Below are 13,944 nucleotides of genomic sequence, written 5' to 3' on the forward strand. Positions count from 1 at the left end.
GTGATTTTTTTTCATGCGGAATATTTTCAGTCTGTGGTTGATTGAATGCACAAATGCAGAACCCACAAATATGGAGGGCTGACCACATAAGTTGTCTTTTTGCAAAATAAATAAATCAAGATGACTCCTGACAAGGAACAGTGGCACATCTGTTCCAGCTACTCAGGAAGCTGAGACATGAAGATCACCTGAGCCCAATTCAAGGCCAGCCTGGGCAACATAGCAAGACCCTGTCTAAAAAAAAGAAGACAAGGATGAAGAAGAAAAAGAAAGTAACTCCTGCCATAGGAAGAGGGGGCAATGACTAGCACTTAATTTGGATCTGTCCATCTAAGGGACTTCTCTCTATATGTCCAAGTAGCATTCAGCCTCTCTACCCTACATCTGCTCATCAGGGTTCTTTCTAGCTTCTCTGCACCATGGACTGGGTCTCTCTGTTATCACACAGCCAGACCAGGACATCCCTGATCTTATCTGGGATAATAGGGCACAGGAAAGAGATGATGATCCATCTTCATAAGCACAAACACATGAGCAGAAGTTCTGCCTTGGGCTGGGGGTGTAGCTCAGTGTTACAGCACACATATAGCATGTATGAAGCCCTGGGTTCAATTTCTACGCGCACACACACACACGTACATCAAAAAAACAGGAAAGAAAAAAGTGGCTTTAAATACATCCATATACTAATAATTCCCAAAAGTACAGTCATTCCTTGGTATCCCAAGGGTTTTGGGTTCCAGGAACCCCAGGTTACTAAAATCCAAAGATGCTCAAGTCCTTTATTAAAAATGGCTTAGTACTTACATATAACCTACACAATCCTCCCATACGCATTACATTATCTCTAGATTACTTATAATATCTAATACAATGTAAATGCTATTAAATCACTCTTAGGTTATATTGTTTAGGGAACAGGGGGAAATGACAAGGAAAAAAGCATATATATATGTATGTGTGTGTGTGTGTGTGTGTATACACATATGCAGTACAGATGCAATTTCTTTCTCCAAATAATGTATATATATGGAATTCAAGGATGAAGGGCTTACTGTATATCTACAACCCAGAATCTCCTCTGGGCTCAAAGCTTGTATTTCCAGCTGCCTATCTGAACACTCTAGTGAAATGTCTCAAAGGTATTTAGGGTTTTCCATGTTCAAAACTAAACTCTCAAATCCTTCCCACATGCCTCCACAAAATAGTGACTCTATCCACACAATTAATTATTCAAGCCTAGGAGTTATCCTCAACATCTTCCTCTTTTCTCCCTCCCTTCCCTAAATCCCATCTAGCCTGAGACTCTGCCTCCCAAAATTGCTGCACATGTATCTGCTCCATCTCCACCACCATGGCCCAGGGGCCATCATCTCTAACTTGAACACAGCAATATCCTCCCAACCTCCCAACTATCTTTAGTCCATTCTCCAGAATGAATTCCATTAAAAGCCAGAGTAAGCTTTGTTTTTAGAATATATTTTTTAATATTTATTTTTTAGTTGTAGTTGGACCCAATTTATTTATTTATTTATTTATTTATTTATTTATTTATTTATTTATTTATTTATATGTGGTGATGAGGATCAACCCAGGGTCTCACACATGCTAGGCGAGCGCTCTACGGCTGAGCCAGGATCCCAGCCCCAGAGTAAGTTTTTAAAAACATAATTTGATATTAAATAAGAGTAAGCTTCAGCTAGGCACAGTGATGCACACCTGTAATCCCAGCGGCTGGGGAGGCTTAAGCAGGAGGATTGTGAGTTCAAAGCCAGCCTCAGCAAAAGTGGCATTAAGCAACTCAGTGAGATCCTAAATAAAACATAAAATAGGGCTGGGGATGTGGATCAGTGGTTGAGTGTTCCTGAGTTCAATCCCTAGTACAAAAAAAAAAAAAAAACTTCATTAGCTTTTCTTCCCATTCCCCCATGTTCATGTAATTAACTCCCTCTCATTCTTCCTGAGTCAAACACCACCTGAATCTTCCCTGATCCCCAAATTTGAACTAAGCTTCCCTGCTTTTCTCTCATAAAATTTTATACTTTTCTTTCATAGTTTAATCACAATTAAACTCCAGAAGGGCAAAGTCAAGCTCAGTCCTGATGCTCAGTGAACATTCGTCGAATAAAATGAATGTACGTCAGAGAACTCTACCCTGTTTAATAGGAGTGGTTTTCAATCTCCATTTAAATAAGGATGTTATTACATTTAGGAGTCCAAATAGGTGCTTTAGGTATTGCAGCCCACTGAGCCTTCAGTTTTCATCCCAATAACCTATGCTCTTAGCAGTAACCCTAACGTCCACAGACCAAATAAACAGCTTTGTGACTTGGACATTAAACGTGGTCACGTTTTCGCCTCCTGCCCGGAATGACACCGTAGTTCATTAGCTCCATTCAGGCCTGCCAAGTGCGCCCCCTTCCCCTCCTAGAACCGGGGCTCCCACACCTGTGCTCGAACCTTCCGTACAGCATGGCGGCTCCCAAAGTCGCGGCGCGGGACAGACTCTTCCGCACATCAGGGCCGCCTACGGAAAGCGACTTGCAACCCCGCCCGCCCAGCTCCCGGAAGTTTCCATTTGAAACCGAGGCGGCAGACCCGACCGGCTGCTTGGCCGTTGCTGCTGAGCCTCTTCTGAACAACAGCGACAAGGACTGCGAGCGGGAGCGGCTAGCGTCTGAGTTCGTCTCTCCCGGGGCGAGGGACTGGGCTGGGTGTGGGGGCGGATGGGGTGGCGCCGGGTGGAGGCGCTTCTTCCCAGATCCCGAGCCTGGGCTGGCGGGGTCAAGCTTTCTCCCTGCCCTCCACCTGCTCGGGCTGGGGCCCGGCGCTGCAAAACATTCACCTTGCACCTTCCAGGGCCTAGCCGTGCCGCCTCCTTACGATGACCAGTGTGGTTAAGACAGTGTGCAGCGTGCAGCCCCCGTCTGTGCTGAGCGGCGGCCTGTCGGCAGGTGGGTGTACACACCATCCCCAACCCGGGTACTGTGGTCCCGCCGTAGAAGTCAAGCCGGGAGTAAAGGATCTGATCGATGGTTGGGAATGTGGGGCGCGGAACCTGGAGGCCCTTCGGTGGGCTAGCCACTTAGATCCCGGTTGTCTAGGTTTATGATGGGAGCTAGGGGAAGAACCACGTGGTAGGAACGGTAACACCCCATCCCCACCTTTGCCGCTTTCACCAATTAGATTGAAGTTGCTGGTTGTGGTACAACATTATTAAACTAGGTGTTTTTTTGTTTTTTTTTTTTAAGGAATATCCATTTTATTTCCAAACTTGGTATCTCTTGTCTGGGAGGAGACTCATTTGAGGAGTGGGACGTTTGTCGGGAGAGAGCTAGGGTACCTTATTTACATTAATATCTGCACGGTGTCTTTAATTAGCCCATTTTCAATAAATGTTGAGTGAAATGAGAGGGGTCAGGCCTAGCCAAAGTATTTGAGAACTTTGGGAAAAGAGAAAGACATGACTAAAAACATAATCTTAATTGCTTTCCTGCCTTACTTTGTGTTGTTTTGCTTGTGGTTGAAAGTTATCTCATAGGGTCTTCAGTGGTTGAGCTGCCTAATCCAAAAATTATAGCATAGAATAAACTCCAGACACCTGAAAACTGTTGTGGGAGATTATGGAGTAGCTATTTATGATCCCTTCCCAGATGATTCCATGAAGCTGGTTGATAAGCAGTGGCAAGATTGATGTCTGAAGTAAATAGGCTTTTCTCCAAGCTTTAAAGGGTTGTTGTCTTTGTCTTGGCTGCTTCAACACCTGGATGGTAATCCTGGCGTCATCAGGGGCTGCACTTAGCTGGAGAACTGGTCTCTCACCACAGCCCTGCTGTCTTTCTCATGGGGTGCTGCAGTCACTGGCCATCTCCCAGTCAAGATGCAAATAATTCATTGCTTTCTCTTCCTGTTTAATGAGATACATTTGTTATTGTTTCTAACTAAAAAAAAAAAAAATATATATATATATATATATATATTTTTTTTTAGAAGTAGTTGGACACAATACCTTTATTTTATTTATTTTTATGTGGTGCCGAGGATCGAACCCAGCGCCTCACACTTGCTAGATGAGTGCTCTACTGCTGAGCCACAATCCCAGCTCATGTTTCTAACTTTTTAAATACTTGAGATAGGATAAAATAAATGTTGCCTCAAGGTTACTTTTTACTTCAGATACCTCAAAAAAAGTATTTGTTTTGGGTTATGAGTATCAAAAATAGAGCTGGAAAAGTTTTTAAAAATATAAAAACAATAATATAGATCTGGGCATAGTGGCACATGTCTGTAATCCCAGCTAGAAGGATCATAAGTTCAAGGGCAGCCTGGGCAATTTTGAGAGACCCTGTCTCAAAATAAAAAATAAAAAAAAAAGGCTGTGTATGTAGTTCATCAGTAGGGCACCCTTGAATTCAAAAGCACCTTTGGGTTTGATCTTCAGTACCACAGGGAAAAAAGAAAACCGAAATGAAGGTTAGGTGCCCATAAAAATATACCCTTAAATAAAATAATGTGTTAACCTGAGAGACAGGCAATAGTTTAGAGGTAAAGGGCTATGAAATAGCCCATGAAACTGAAGTATTTCACTTATTCCAACAGTATACTTGGACTTTTTTTCATACGTGAGATGCTCTACTAGGCTCAGAGGACACACAGATGACTTTTAGGGTGGTTAGGAAGACATTTTGATAAGTGAAGTGTTAGGCAGCCAGAGTTATTCAGATAAAATCTTGTTGTATACAAATAAAAAATTTTCTAATCTCTGCAGTCTAGCACTTTGTACTTCATTTCTTCAACCTGATGTAATTGTTATGGCTCTTAACTTAGGTCAAGTTTAAAGGGGCCATTTTACAGTGAACAAAATGAAGTTAGTATAATTTAGAAAAGACAGGGCTGGGGGCTGAGATTGTGGCTCAGTAGTAGAGCTCTTGCCTAGCATGTATGAGGCACTGGGTTCAATCCTCAACACCACATATAAATAAACAAATAAAATAAAGGTATTGTGTCCATCTACAACTAAAAAAAAATTAAAAAAAAAAAAAAAAGACAGGGCTGGGATAGTGATAGAGTGCTTGCCCAGCATGTGCAAGGCTCTAGGTTCATTCCCCAACACCTAAAAAGAAGGCGTGGGGGAGAAGAAGAAGGAAAGCCTGTGTGTATTTGTTGTGTGGGCGGCAGGGGGTGGTGTCTTAATTCCTGAATAAGTTAGTTGAATTTGCTGTGAAATATAAATTATAGAAAATGTGTGGTGAAGGGCTGGCTTAAGGCTAGGGGGGATGTGCTCCCCTTTAGGAACCAAGTGTCTCATGGCAGGACCATATCATGGTTATCTGGCCATAGCCCAGCAAGATCAAAAAGAATCCAAATAGGGAACCTCTAAACTTAATAAAGGATCAATAAAGTAAAAGAGCTGGTGATAGAGGCCTCAGAAAAAAGAGGAAAGAAGACAGGCAATAGTTTAGAGGTGAAGGGCTATGAAACTGAAGTATTTCATTTATTTCAGCAGTAGTACTTGGACTTTTTTTCATATGTGAGTTGCTCTACTAGGCTCAGAGGACACACAGGTGACTTTTAGGGTGGTTAGGAAGAAATTTGACGAAAACAGACAAAAATTGAATGAAAAGCCACTGGAATTTTGCCGTAGGATAATGTGCTGAGTGCTCTGGGAACTTAACAATATGGGATAACTGCATAGGTGTTTGATGATTTCCTGCTGGGGTTTTGCCCTGCTAACTCTGCCTTTCATTTAACCCATTACTTGTATCAGTCTCCACATTCATATTTATTTCCTCCAGCATTTCAGTTTGATGTGTTAAGTACACTAAATTATCACATTTAAAGAATTTTGGTTTCTATTGACAACTAGTCCAGAAGTCTTACTCTTTGAAATTAGTCTTCACAAACTGAGATTGGCCAGTATGAAAATAAAGGCTTATACACTTGGGATGGAATTGTATGTTATAGGGTTGCAGCTGATGGGTCATAAAGCTTTGGTTTCTCTCTCTCTTGTTTTTCCTTGCAGATACACAAACTCGAGCTACTACCAAGAGTCTGTTACCTATTAAGTCCAAAGAAGTCGATGTTTCCAGACATCTTTATTCAGGAGGTTCAGATAATGATATTACAAAAATCACCAAACCAAAGCGAGAGAATGGGTGAGAACAGATCATTGGTATCCAGGTAGAGCCCTTGCCTAGTATGCACAAGGCCCCAGTTCAATCCCCAGCACCACAAAAGACAAAACAAAAAACCATCTTGTTAGAAATTGCTCAGTACTAAGAATTAAAAACTAGGGGTTCAGGAGCACCAGGCTCCTAAATGATAGCCTGTGGCACCACTGACCTGTTTGTCAGGGTTCTCTGTGTTAATCTGTTCTGAAGGGAGACAGCAAGGATTATGAAAAGATGTATTCTTTCCTCTCTCACACTTGCTTTGAGTATGTAAATGGTATTGCGAGGGCCTAGCTGTTAGCCTAGGTTGCTGATCTGAGCAAAGTCCAGCCCCAGTTAGGATATATGCTTGTCCCCTAGCCAGTGTTCTTTTCCCAGGTGAGTTTAGTTAGCATGGGATGGCCACACTATCTGGAGCATGAGCAGGTCTGTCAGGTTGTTGAGATAATCAGGAAGGCAACCCTTTCCCTAATGATAAAACTTTCTCAGTGTGAAACCAAAGAGGATAGGCATTTAGGCTCTTAAGCCTGTACTGTTTGCCTTGTACCTAATCTCTGATTCTTCCTTCAGAAGTTCAAGCTCTTAGTTCTGCCTTGTTTACAACACAGTGCAACATAGTATGATTCCCGGATTAATTTGTTTTTGCTTCTCTAGGCAGATGAAGGCTGCAGAGACTGCCATCAAGAGGAACATGAAGAAGAGGTGAGCTACAGGGTAAATAAACCTGGCCACCATTTTAGGGTAATTCATGTTCCCAGTTGTGTGTCACTCATGGGACTTATTTAATATATTATGGTCTGGGTACCTGAGTGGAATTTTCAGGGATAAGGCAGAGCCAGCAGGGAGAACCATTGTCAGTACAAGAATCAGTGGTGCCACCATCTTGAGCCTCAGACAAGAGCTTTCTGTGCTCCATGCCAGGACCACTGCTGATGGCCCATCAACAGGAGTTTGGAATAGGCGTGGTTAGTGACAGTGAAATAAATGTTCCAGTGGTGGAGGTGGACATGGTAAACTCCTGGACCCATCTCTGTTTCAGGATAGTTTGAAAGTTTTACAGTCTTGAAACAGATAATGAGAAACTGAAAAGCCTATGCGCCTAGGTTCTATTCCAAATCTATTAGGTGGGCATGTCTTAAAAGTTTTGAAGACAAAATGCTAGTAAGAAAGAATTTCAAAATGAAGGATTAATATTGATGACGACGACAGTGGCTATTTATTAAATGTTTATCATGTGTTAGTATCTGGCCTAAACACTATATATGGGTTTTCTTTTATTCTTCACAATAATAGTATGAAATGTGAGTGTGATCTTCACTCTAGAAATGAGTACCCAGAGCCTCAGCGAGGTTATGCAATTCACTGAGTCATATACCACTATATAATGAAAACAGGGTTCATACCTGTTTGAGTAACTCCTTAACCCATATTCATCCCCTCTGCATCTTCATGTAAAGTACAACTTTTTTTGCAGCTACAAACCATTGAGTAAGCAAAAATCAGAGGAAGAGCTCAAGGATAAAAATCAGCTATTAGAGGCTGTCAACAAGCAGCTGCACCAGAAGTTGACTGAGACTCAGGTAAGAGACCCACCAGACCTGTGTCATCAGCTGTCACTGGGCTACACATGATGGGTGGGAGCAAGCTGCTGAAGGGCAGAAGGAGAAGAAGCCAGGCTCTTGCTGTCTTGTCCACGAGCTCAGGCAAAGACCTACCAGAGGACAGCTCCTGATCTATGTGACACTCCAACAGGGAGAGCTGAAGGACCTGACTCAGAAGGTGGAGCTGCTGGAGAAGTTTCAGGACAATTGTTTAGCGATTTTAGAGAGCAAGGGCCTCAACCCAGGTAAGAGAATGGACTTTGGCAGCATAGCTTCAGGTGGCCCAGCTGGTCAGGAGTTGCTTAGCAAAGGCCTAAAGATTCATGAAAGCTTCTATTATTATCTGATGTTGATTTTTGCCTGACCAATAGAATTTCGCAGGACTGTAGAGAGAAGTTTACTTCTACTATCTGAATACTCTCTGCTATTCATTTGGTGCCAACAGGTATGACCTCACAAATAGACTGAAAAATCGTGTTTCTTTGAAGAGAAGTAGAACTTAACTAATGCCTTTCTCAGGAGAGAAGCAGGAGAGAGAAAGAGAGACTACTACTCTAGGGTTCCTAAATCTGGCTAATCAGCAATATCACGGTGACTAACGTGATCATGGCTTGGAGATATAGCACAGTAATAGAGCACATGCTTAGGATGTAGGAAGCCTTGGGTTCAATCCCAGTACCCCCCAAAAAAGTGACTCCTATTCAGACCCTGTCCCTTGAGTAGCAAAGAAAAGACCAGACTCTGTAGCAAAGAAGAGAATGAAAGAAGGAATTGCCCGAAGACTATAAGATGACCAGCCACAATAATAGTACATGCCTGTAATCCCAGCTACTCAAGAAGCTATTTTTAATAATAAAAAAAATAATAATAAAAATTTAAAAAGAAGACTGTAAGACAGCCTCAGGCTGAGTTGAGGAACCAGAGAATACCAGGGAAAGAGCCTTAGTCCTTGCACTAAGAAAGGCTAACTTTGAATGGGACTGGATAAGTTTAACCTGGGGGTAGCTGTTTTGTTTGGGTGCTGAGGATGGAACCAAGAGCCTAGGGATTGCCAAGCACATGCTCTACCACTGAGCTACACTCCCAGCTCCAGTTTAGATAATCTTTATCATTACCATAAACATTTTTGTATATTTCTAATATGTGAATGAACTATTACCGAAAATCATTATTTTTAAGACTTGAAAGACTTTTAAGAATAATTTTTGTGTTGTAAACAAAGCAGAAATCCAACCTATACATTCCTCTGAACAAATTTTTCCACTGAGCTAAGAAGAACAGAATGAATTTTTGGCTTTTTTCTTTATGCAGACCTAAAGAGAAAGGAGGTAAAATACCGCTCTGAAGAGCAGGCATGAGTGACTCTTTCCAGGTGAAAACTCAGAGCAGAAAGTGTAGAAATAGACACTTGGAGAAAGTTCCCTTGGAAATATTCTGATACTTGTCCATGGAGGGAGTTTTATTTTGTTCTGGTAAGGTGCAGTTCCCAGAATGAGGCTGACTTTGTTGAATACATTTCTTTTAGGCAGTGAGACCCTGGCATCACAGCCGGAACCTACTCTGGATCACACAGACTCTATGGTGAGGGCGTGAGTGTGAATGGGCAGGGCTGTATGACTTTGGGGCCCTGTAGATCTCAGAGGGTCTCTGATATATGCCCAACAAACCCCAAAAAGCAGCCTTTGGTTATCCACAATAATAGAAGAGCAAATAGGATGTGTATTCAATTGCATATTTTACCTGAAAGGTAGCTTTGTGCTTACAAACATAAGAAAGTCTGAATTGAAAAGGTACCACTTTAAAACACATGATAGGTTGAACTCATATAGAGAGCTTTCTGATCTCTCCAATCTATACTTTACCAAATTTCACCCCACTAGTCCTTTATTGAGAACTGTGTGATACAGAGTTTCAGCCTGTTAAATTTGAATTTGCAGGGTTTATTTGGTTCCTTCCTTGCAAAAGGAAGGTAATACATTTGGACTTCAAAAGCTTCTCATACATGCATGATCTTTCACTTGGAAGATTAGTTGTCATCTTAGTCATAGAATATTAGCTGCAGAACCTTCCTTGGCTCCCTCAGGCTATTAGTCAGCCCTTCTGTGGTTGCCATATTTTGTTGCTAAGGCCTATGTATCACAGAGCACATCCTGTTGGGGAAATTTGTATGGTGGACTGAGTTCATCGGAACGCCCATTAGAGAGCCAGGCCAAGTGCATTCAGTGCTTAGCAATTGACAAATGAATGGAACATTAACCACCATCTAATTCATATGAAGATTTGTTTATTACATTGTACTTTCCTCTTAGTTGCTGTTAGAAACTTTGCAAGATGAATTGAAACTTTTTAATGAAACTGCCAAGAAGCAGATGGAGGAGTTACAGGTGAGGGCAAACATCACCTGAAGCAGGTGTAGATTGTGTTTTTGTGGTATGGGGATTGAACCCAGGGGCACTCTTATCACTGGGCTATATTCCCAGTCCATTTTTAATTTCATCTTGAGATAGGGTCTCACTGAGCTGCCCAGGCTAACTTCAAACTTGTGATCCTCCTGCCTCAGCCTCCCAAATCCCTGAGATTGCAGACGTGCACCACTGCCTGTCTTTATTTATTTTTTTTTTCAATATTTATTTTTTTGTTGTAGTTGTCAATACCTTTTTTTTAACCTTCATTTTATTTGTTTTTATGTGATGCTGAGGATCTTTATTTTTTAATTTATTTTTTTATGGGGTACTGAGGATTAAACCCAAGGCCTCGCATGTGCTAGGCGAGCACTCTACCGTTGAGCCACAACCCCAGCCCCTGTCTTTATTTTAATAAACTATTTTGAAATATTTTAGATTTTCAGAAAAGTTGAAAAGATATTTTGGAAAACTCAATTTCCCTAATAATAATAGTAACAGCTTACATCATCATTGTACATTTGTCAAAACTAAAAAACCAGCATTGATAATTCCAGCTATTCAGGAAGCTAATCCAGGAGGATCACAAATTCTAGACCAGCCTCTGCAACATAGTACAAACCTGTCTCAAAATGAAGGCAGGAAAAAAGGGCTAGAGTGTAGCTCACAGGTAGAACACTACTGGGTTATGCCTGATATGGGCGGTGGGGTGGAGGACAGAAAAAGAAACCAGCACTGGTGAATTATTGTTAACTACATTCCAAGACTTCATTTCGACTTCCCATTTTTTTCCCCACTAACTTTCTTTTTCTGTTCCTGTGGACGCTTAGAAATATTCACATCTCCGGGCCATGAGGCAGTAGGCAGCACAGTAGGTTGTTCAAAGTTGACAGTTGAGACCTATGTGAAATCCATGCTATGAAAGTTTGATATCTCAAGAAAGAAACTGGTAGTAAGAAATCCAGATTCTTGGCTGGGGTTGTGGCTCAGCGGTAGAGCACTCGCCTAGCACATGTGAGGTGCTGGGTTCGAGCCTCGGCACTACATTAAAAAATAAGTAAATAAATAAAATAAAGGTATTGTGTCCAACTAAAAAAAAATGTATAAAAAAGAAAACCTTGGGTCTGAACTGCTTCAGATTGCTTGAATGAATCATTGGTGATATTTCATGGAAAGTAGAGAATTTCATTGCTCTGTTTATATGCAGGAGTCTGTAATACAGAGAACAGTTGCTAAAACCAGCACAGATAAAGAAAATCTGAGATAGAAAATGCAATGTTTGTTGGTCTTCTTCAGTGGAATAGAAGTATAATGTTCTGGTGTGGGTATTGTGTTTCCTGTTGAGTCAAGAGTTTTAAGTGTGTTTATTCTTTTGAAATGCCTTTCCTTACAGGCCTTAAAGGTAAAGTTGAAGATGAAAGAAGAAGAAAGGGTTCGATTTCTAGAACAGCAAACCTTATGTAATGGTCAAGTCAATGATTTTAAAACAGCCCTGGAGGAAATGGAGCAGCTATTAGAAATGTAATAAAAGACAAGTGGCCAGATGGCTCCCTGTTGGGGATAAAATTCTCAGAGGAAGTCACTTAAGACATCTTCGTGGCCATGATCTTCTAAGACTTATAATCCCCAGAGTGAAAACAGTTTCTGCAGTAGGATTAAGGGCAGATTATGCTGGAATGGAGGTTCTTCCTTTAAACAGCTTTCCCCACCTTCAGATTGGTCAACTCTCCTGAGCATCACATGTAGATAATGGAGGCCTATAAGAATGGACCTGGAAGCTTGACTCAACCTTGTAGGCAACAAAGCAGCACACCATTAGAATCAGGAGACTAAAGCAGCCACAACCAGAGACTCTAGCAGGTCACATTCAGGTTTACAGGAAGAAATCCTTATTTTTACAGTAGAGCACAGGAGCTCCCTGAGGCATCACTGATGAGCTGTGCTGTTCTCTCTTAGAACACACACTGTTCCATCCTGGTTGGGCTTTTATACGTCATTGTTAATTTGTGAACTTGAAGTTTTTGGCTTAACAAATGGGGTGATGGTAGAGATAGGAATAACACCTACCTGAAACAATACATCTTGGAGCTTTTAATCTAAATCACATCTGCTTTTTTTTTTTAAGTACTACTTTGGAAATAAATATTTATATAAATATTCTGACTGTATATTCTGAGGAATGAAAATAGCTTTAACCTAAACATGTCAACTGAACATTATTATAATAAGTTCAAGATTTTTTAAAAAATTTTTTCAATTATAGATGAACAGAATGCCTTTCTTTTATTTGTTTTTTATGTGGTGCTGAGGATTGAACCCAGTGCCTCACATGTGCTAGGCAAGTGCTCTATTGCTGAACTACAACCTCAGTCCAAGTTTGGGATATTTTGATTTACCCAGAATATTTTTCTTCCACTCACTGAGCACTCACTCTAGCCCTCTGCCTTCAGGACCAATGAGTGGTTCCCCCATTTGTACCAAGGGTGATAGGCTCCATTGACCTGGCTTGTGCCAGTGTTCTCCCTGTACACCTGCTGCTTGCCTGGCACAGCTAACCCTGAGCCCAGTCCCTGTCCCACAGATCATACAGTTTGTTGCCCAAAGTCCACAATAGACTCCCCTCAAGTTTATCAAAGGCACAGCCAAATTTCCTGCTTAGTCAAAGTAGACTTTTTTCAGCCATCTCCCATTCTTTCTGCACCTCCTAATTTCATCCCCCAAATCCCCTACTCTTAAGCATCTTTAAGTCGTCCCAGAGCCCTCCAGTAAAGCCAAGTAACAAGTCACCCTAGCTTAAAGGGCTACAATTATTTGCCCTCGCATAATTGTTTATGTCTCATATTTTGAGGAGTGGACCTCATCAATGAGAAAGGCTAAAAATTTCCTTCTACCCACTTTCAGGATATTTATAATTTAAAAGATTATTTACCCAAATTTATAATTGGTATTTCTTTTTTTGTGGGGGGCGGGGGAGGAGTTACCAGGGCTTGACCTCAGGGGCACTCAACCACTGGGCCACATCCCCAGCCCTGTTTTGTATTTTTTTATTTAGAGACAGGGTCTCGCTCAGTTGCTTCATGCCTTGCCATTGCTGAGGCTGGCTTTGAACTTGGGATCCTCCTGCCTCACCAACCCCACCCCCACCCCCTTCACTGGGACTAAAGGCATATGCCACTGCACCAGGCTGTAATTGGTATTTCTGACAAAAATAAAAGCATGGTTGGAAGGAGAGAGTGGGACACTTTCTTATGCTATCCTCACTTCTTGCTAGGCCTTGCTAGTTCACTCCTAGGAATTTAATTACCTGTGTGCTTATCCTGACAAATACATCCTTTCCAACATAGAGACCCTGTCTCATGACCTGATCTCACAAGGGACCTTGATCCCAGGCTTCCACTTAGCACTGCTGGCCAGCATTTGTGCCTTCTTTCCTTTTTTTTTTTTTTTTTTGGTGTGTGTGTGTTTTCCCTCTGGTCTCGACAGAAGAGTTGTTCTGAGTGCTTAATCTACTCTGGAGCCCATATTTTATACATTATATAAATTTGTCATTTTATTTTGGTGGTACTGGGGATTGAAACCAGGGCCTTCCACATTCTAGACAAGTGCTCCACCACTGACTATATCCCCAGCCCCAAAGTCAGCAAATATTGATCTGTACTTTTTACTGTGTTAGATGCGTTAGGAAACAAAGGTAGCATCACGGTCCTAACCTCAAGGATGCTTACAGTTGTCTATTTGGGGAAACAATGTGCAGGTGATGCCAGCTACATT

The 13,944-nt window shown here is 41.6% G+C and overlaps 1 protein-coding gene across 1 annotated transcript; it reads left to right on the forward strand.

Annotated features, from left to right (window-relative positions):
- Window positions 1–1,595: 1,595 nt before the first annotated feature.
- On the forward strand, window positions 1,596–13,402 carry Knstrn (kinetochore localized astrin (SPAG5) binding protein). Its single transcript, XM_046461926.2, is given in 9 exon segments — window positions 1,596–2,681; window positions 2,860–2,954; window positions 6,023–6,155; window positions 6,825–6,872; window positions 7,645–7,750; window positions 7,923–8,016; window positions 9,297–9,352; window positions 10,081–10,155; window positions 11,567–13,402. Coding segments are annotated over 9 exon segments (948 nt in total). The 5' UTR covers window positions 1,596–2,472; the 3' UTR covers window positions 11,699–13,402.
- Window positions 13,403–13,944: the final 542 nt, after the last annotated feature.

This window comes from Marmota monax, unplaced genomic scaffold (genome assembly GCF_021218885.2).
Source record: "Marmota monax isolate L192 unplaced genomic scaffold, Marmota_monax_Labrador192_F-V1.1 WCK01_AAM20220418_F8-fsc00001, whole genome shotgun sequence".
In the NCBI taxonomy this organism is placed as follows: Eukaryota; Metazoa; Chordata; class Mammalia; order Rodentia; family Sciuridae; genus Marmota; species Marmota monax.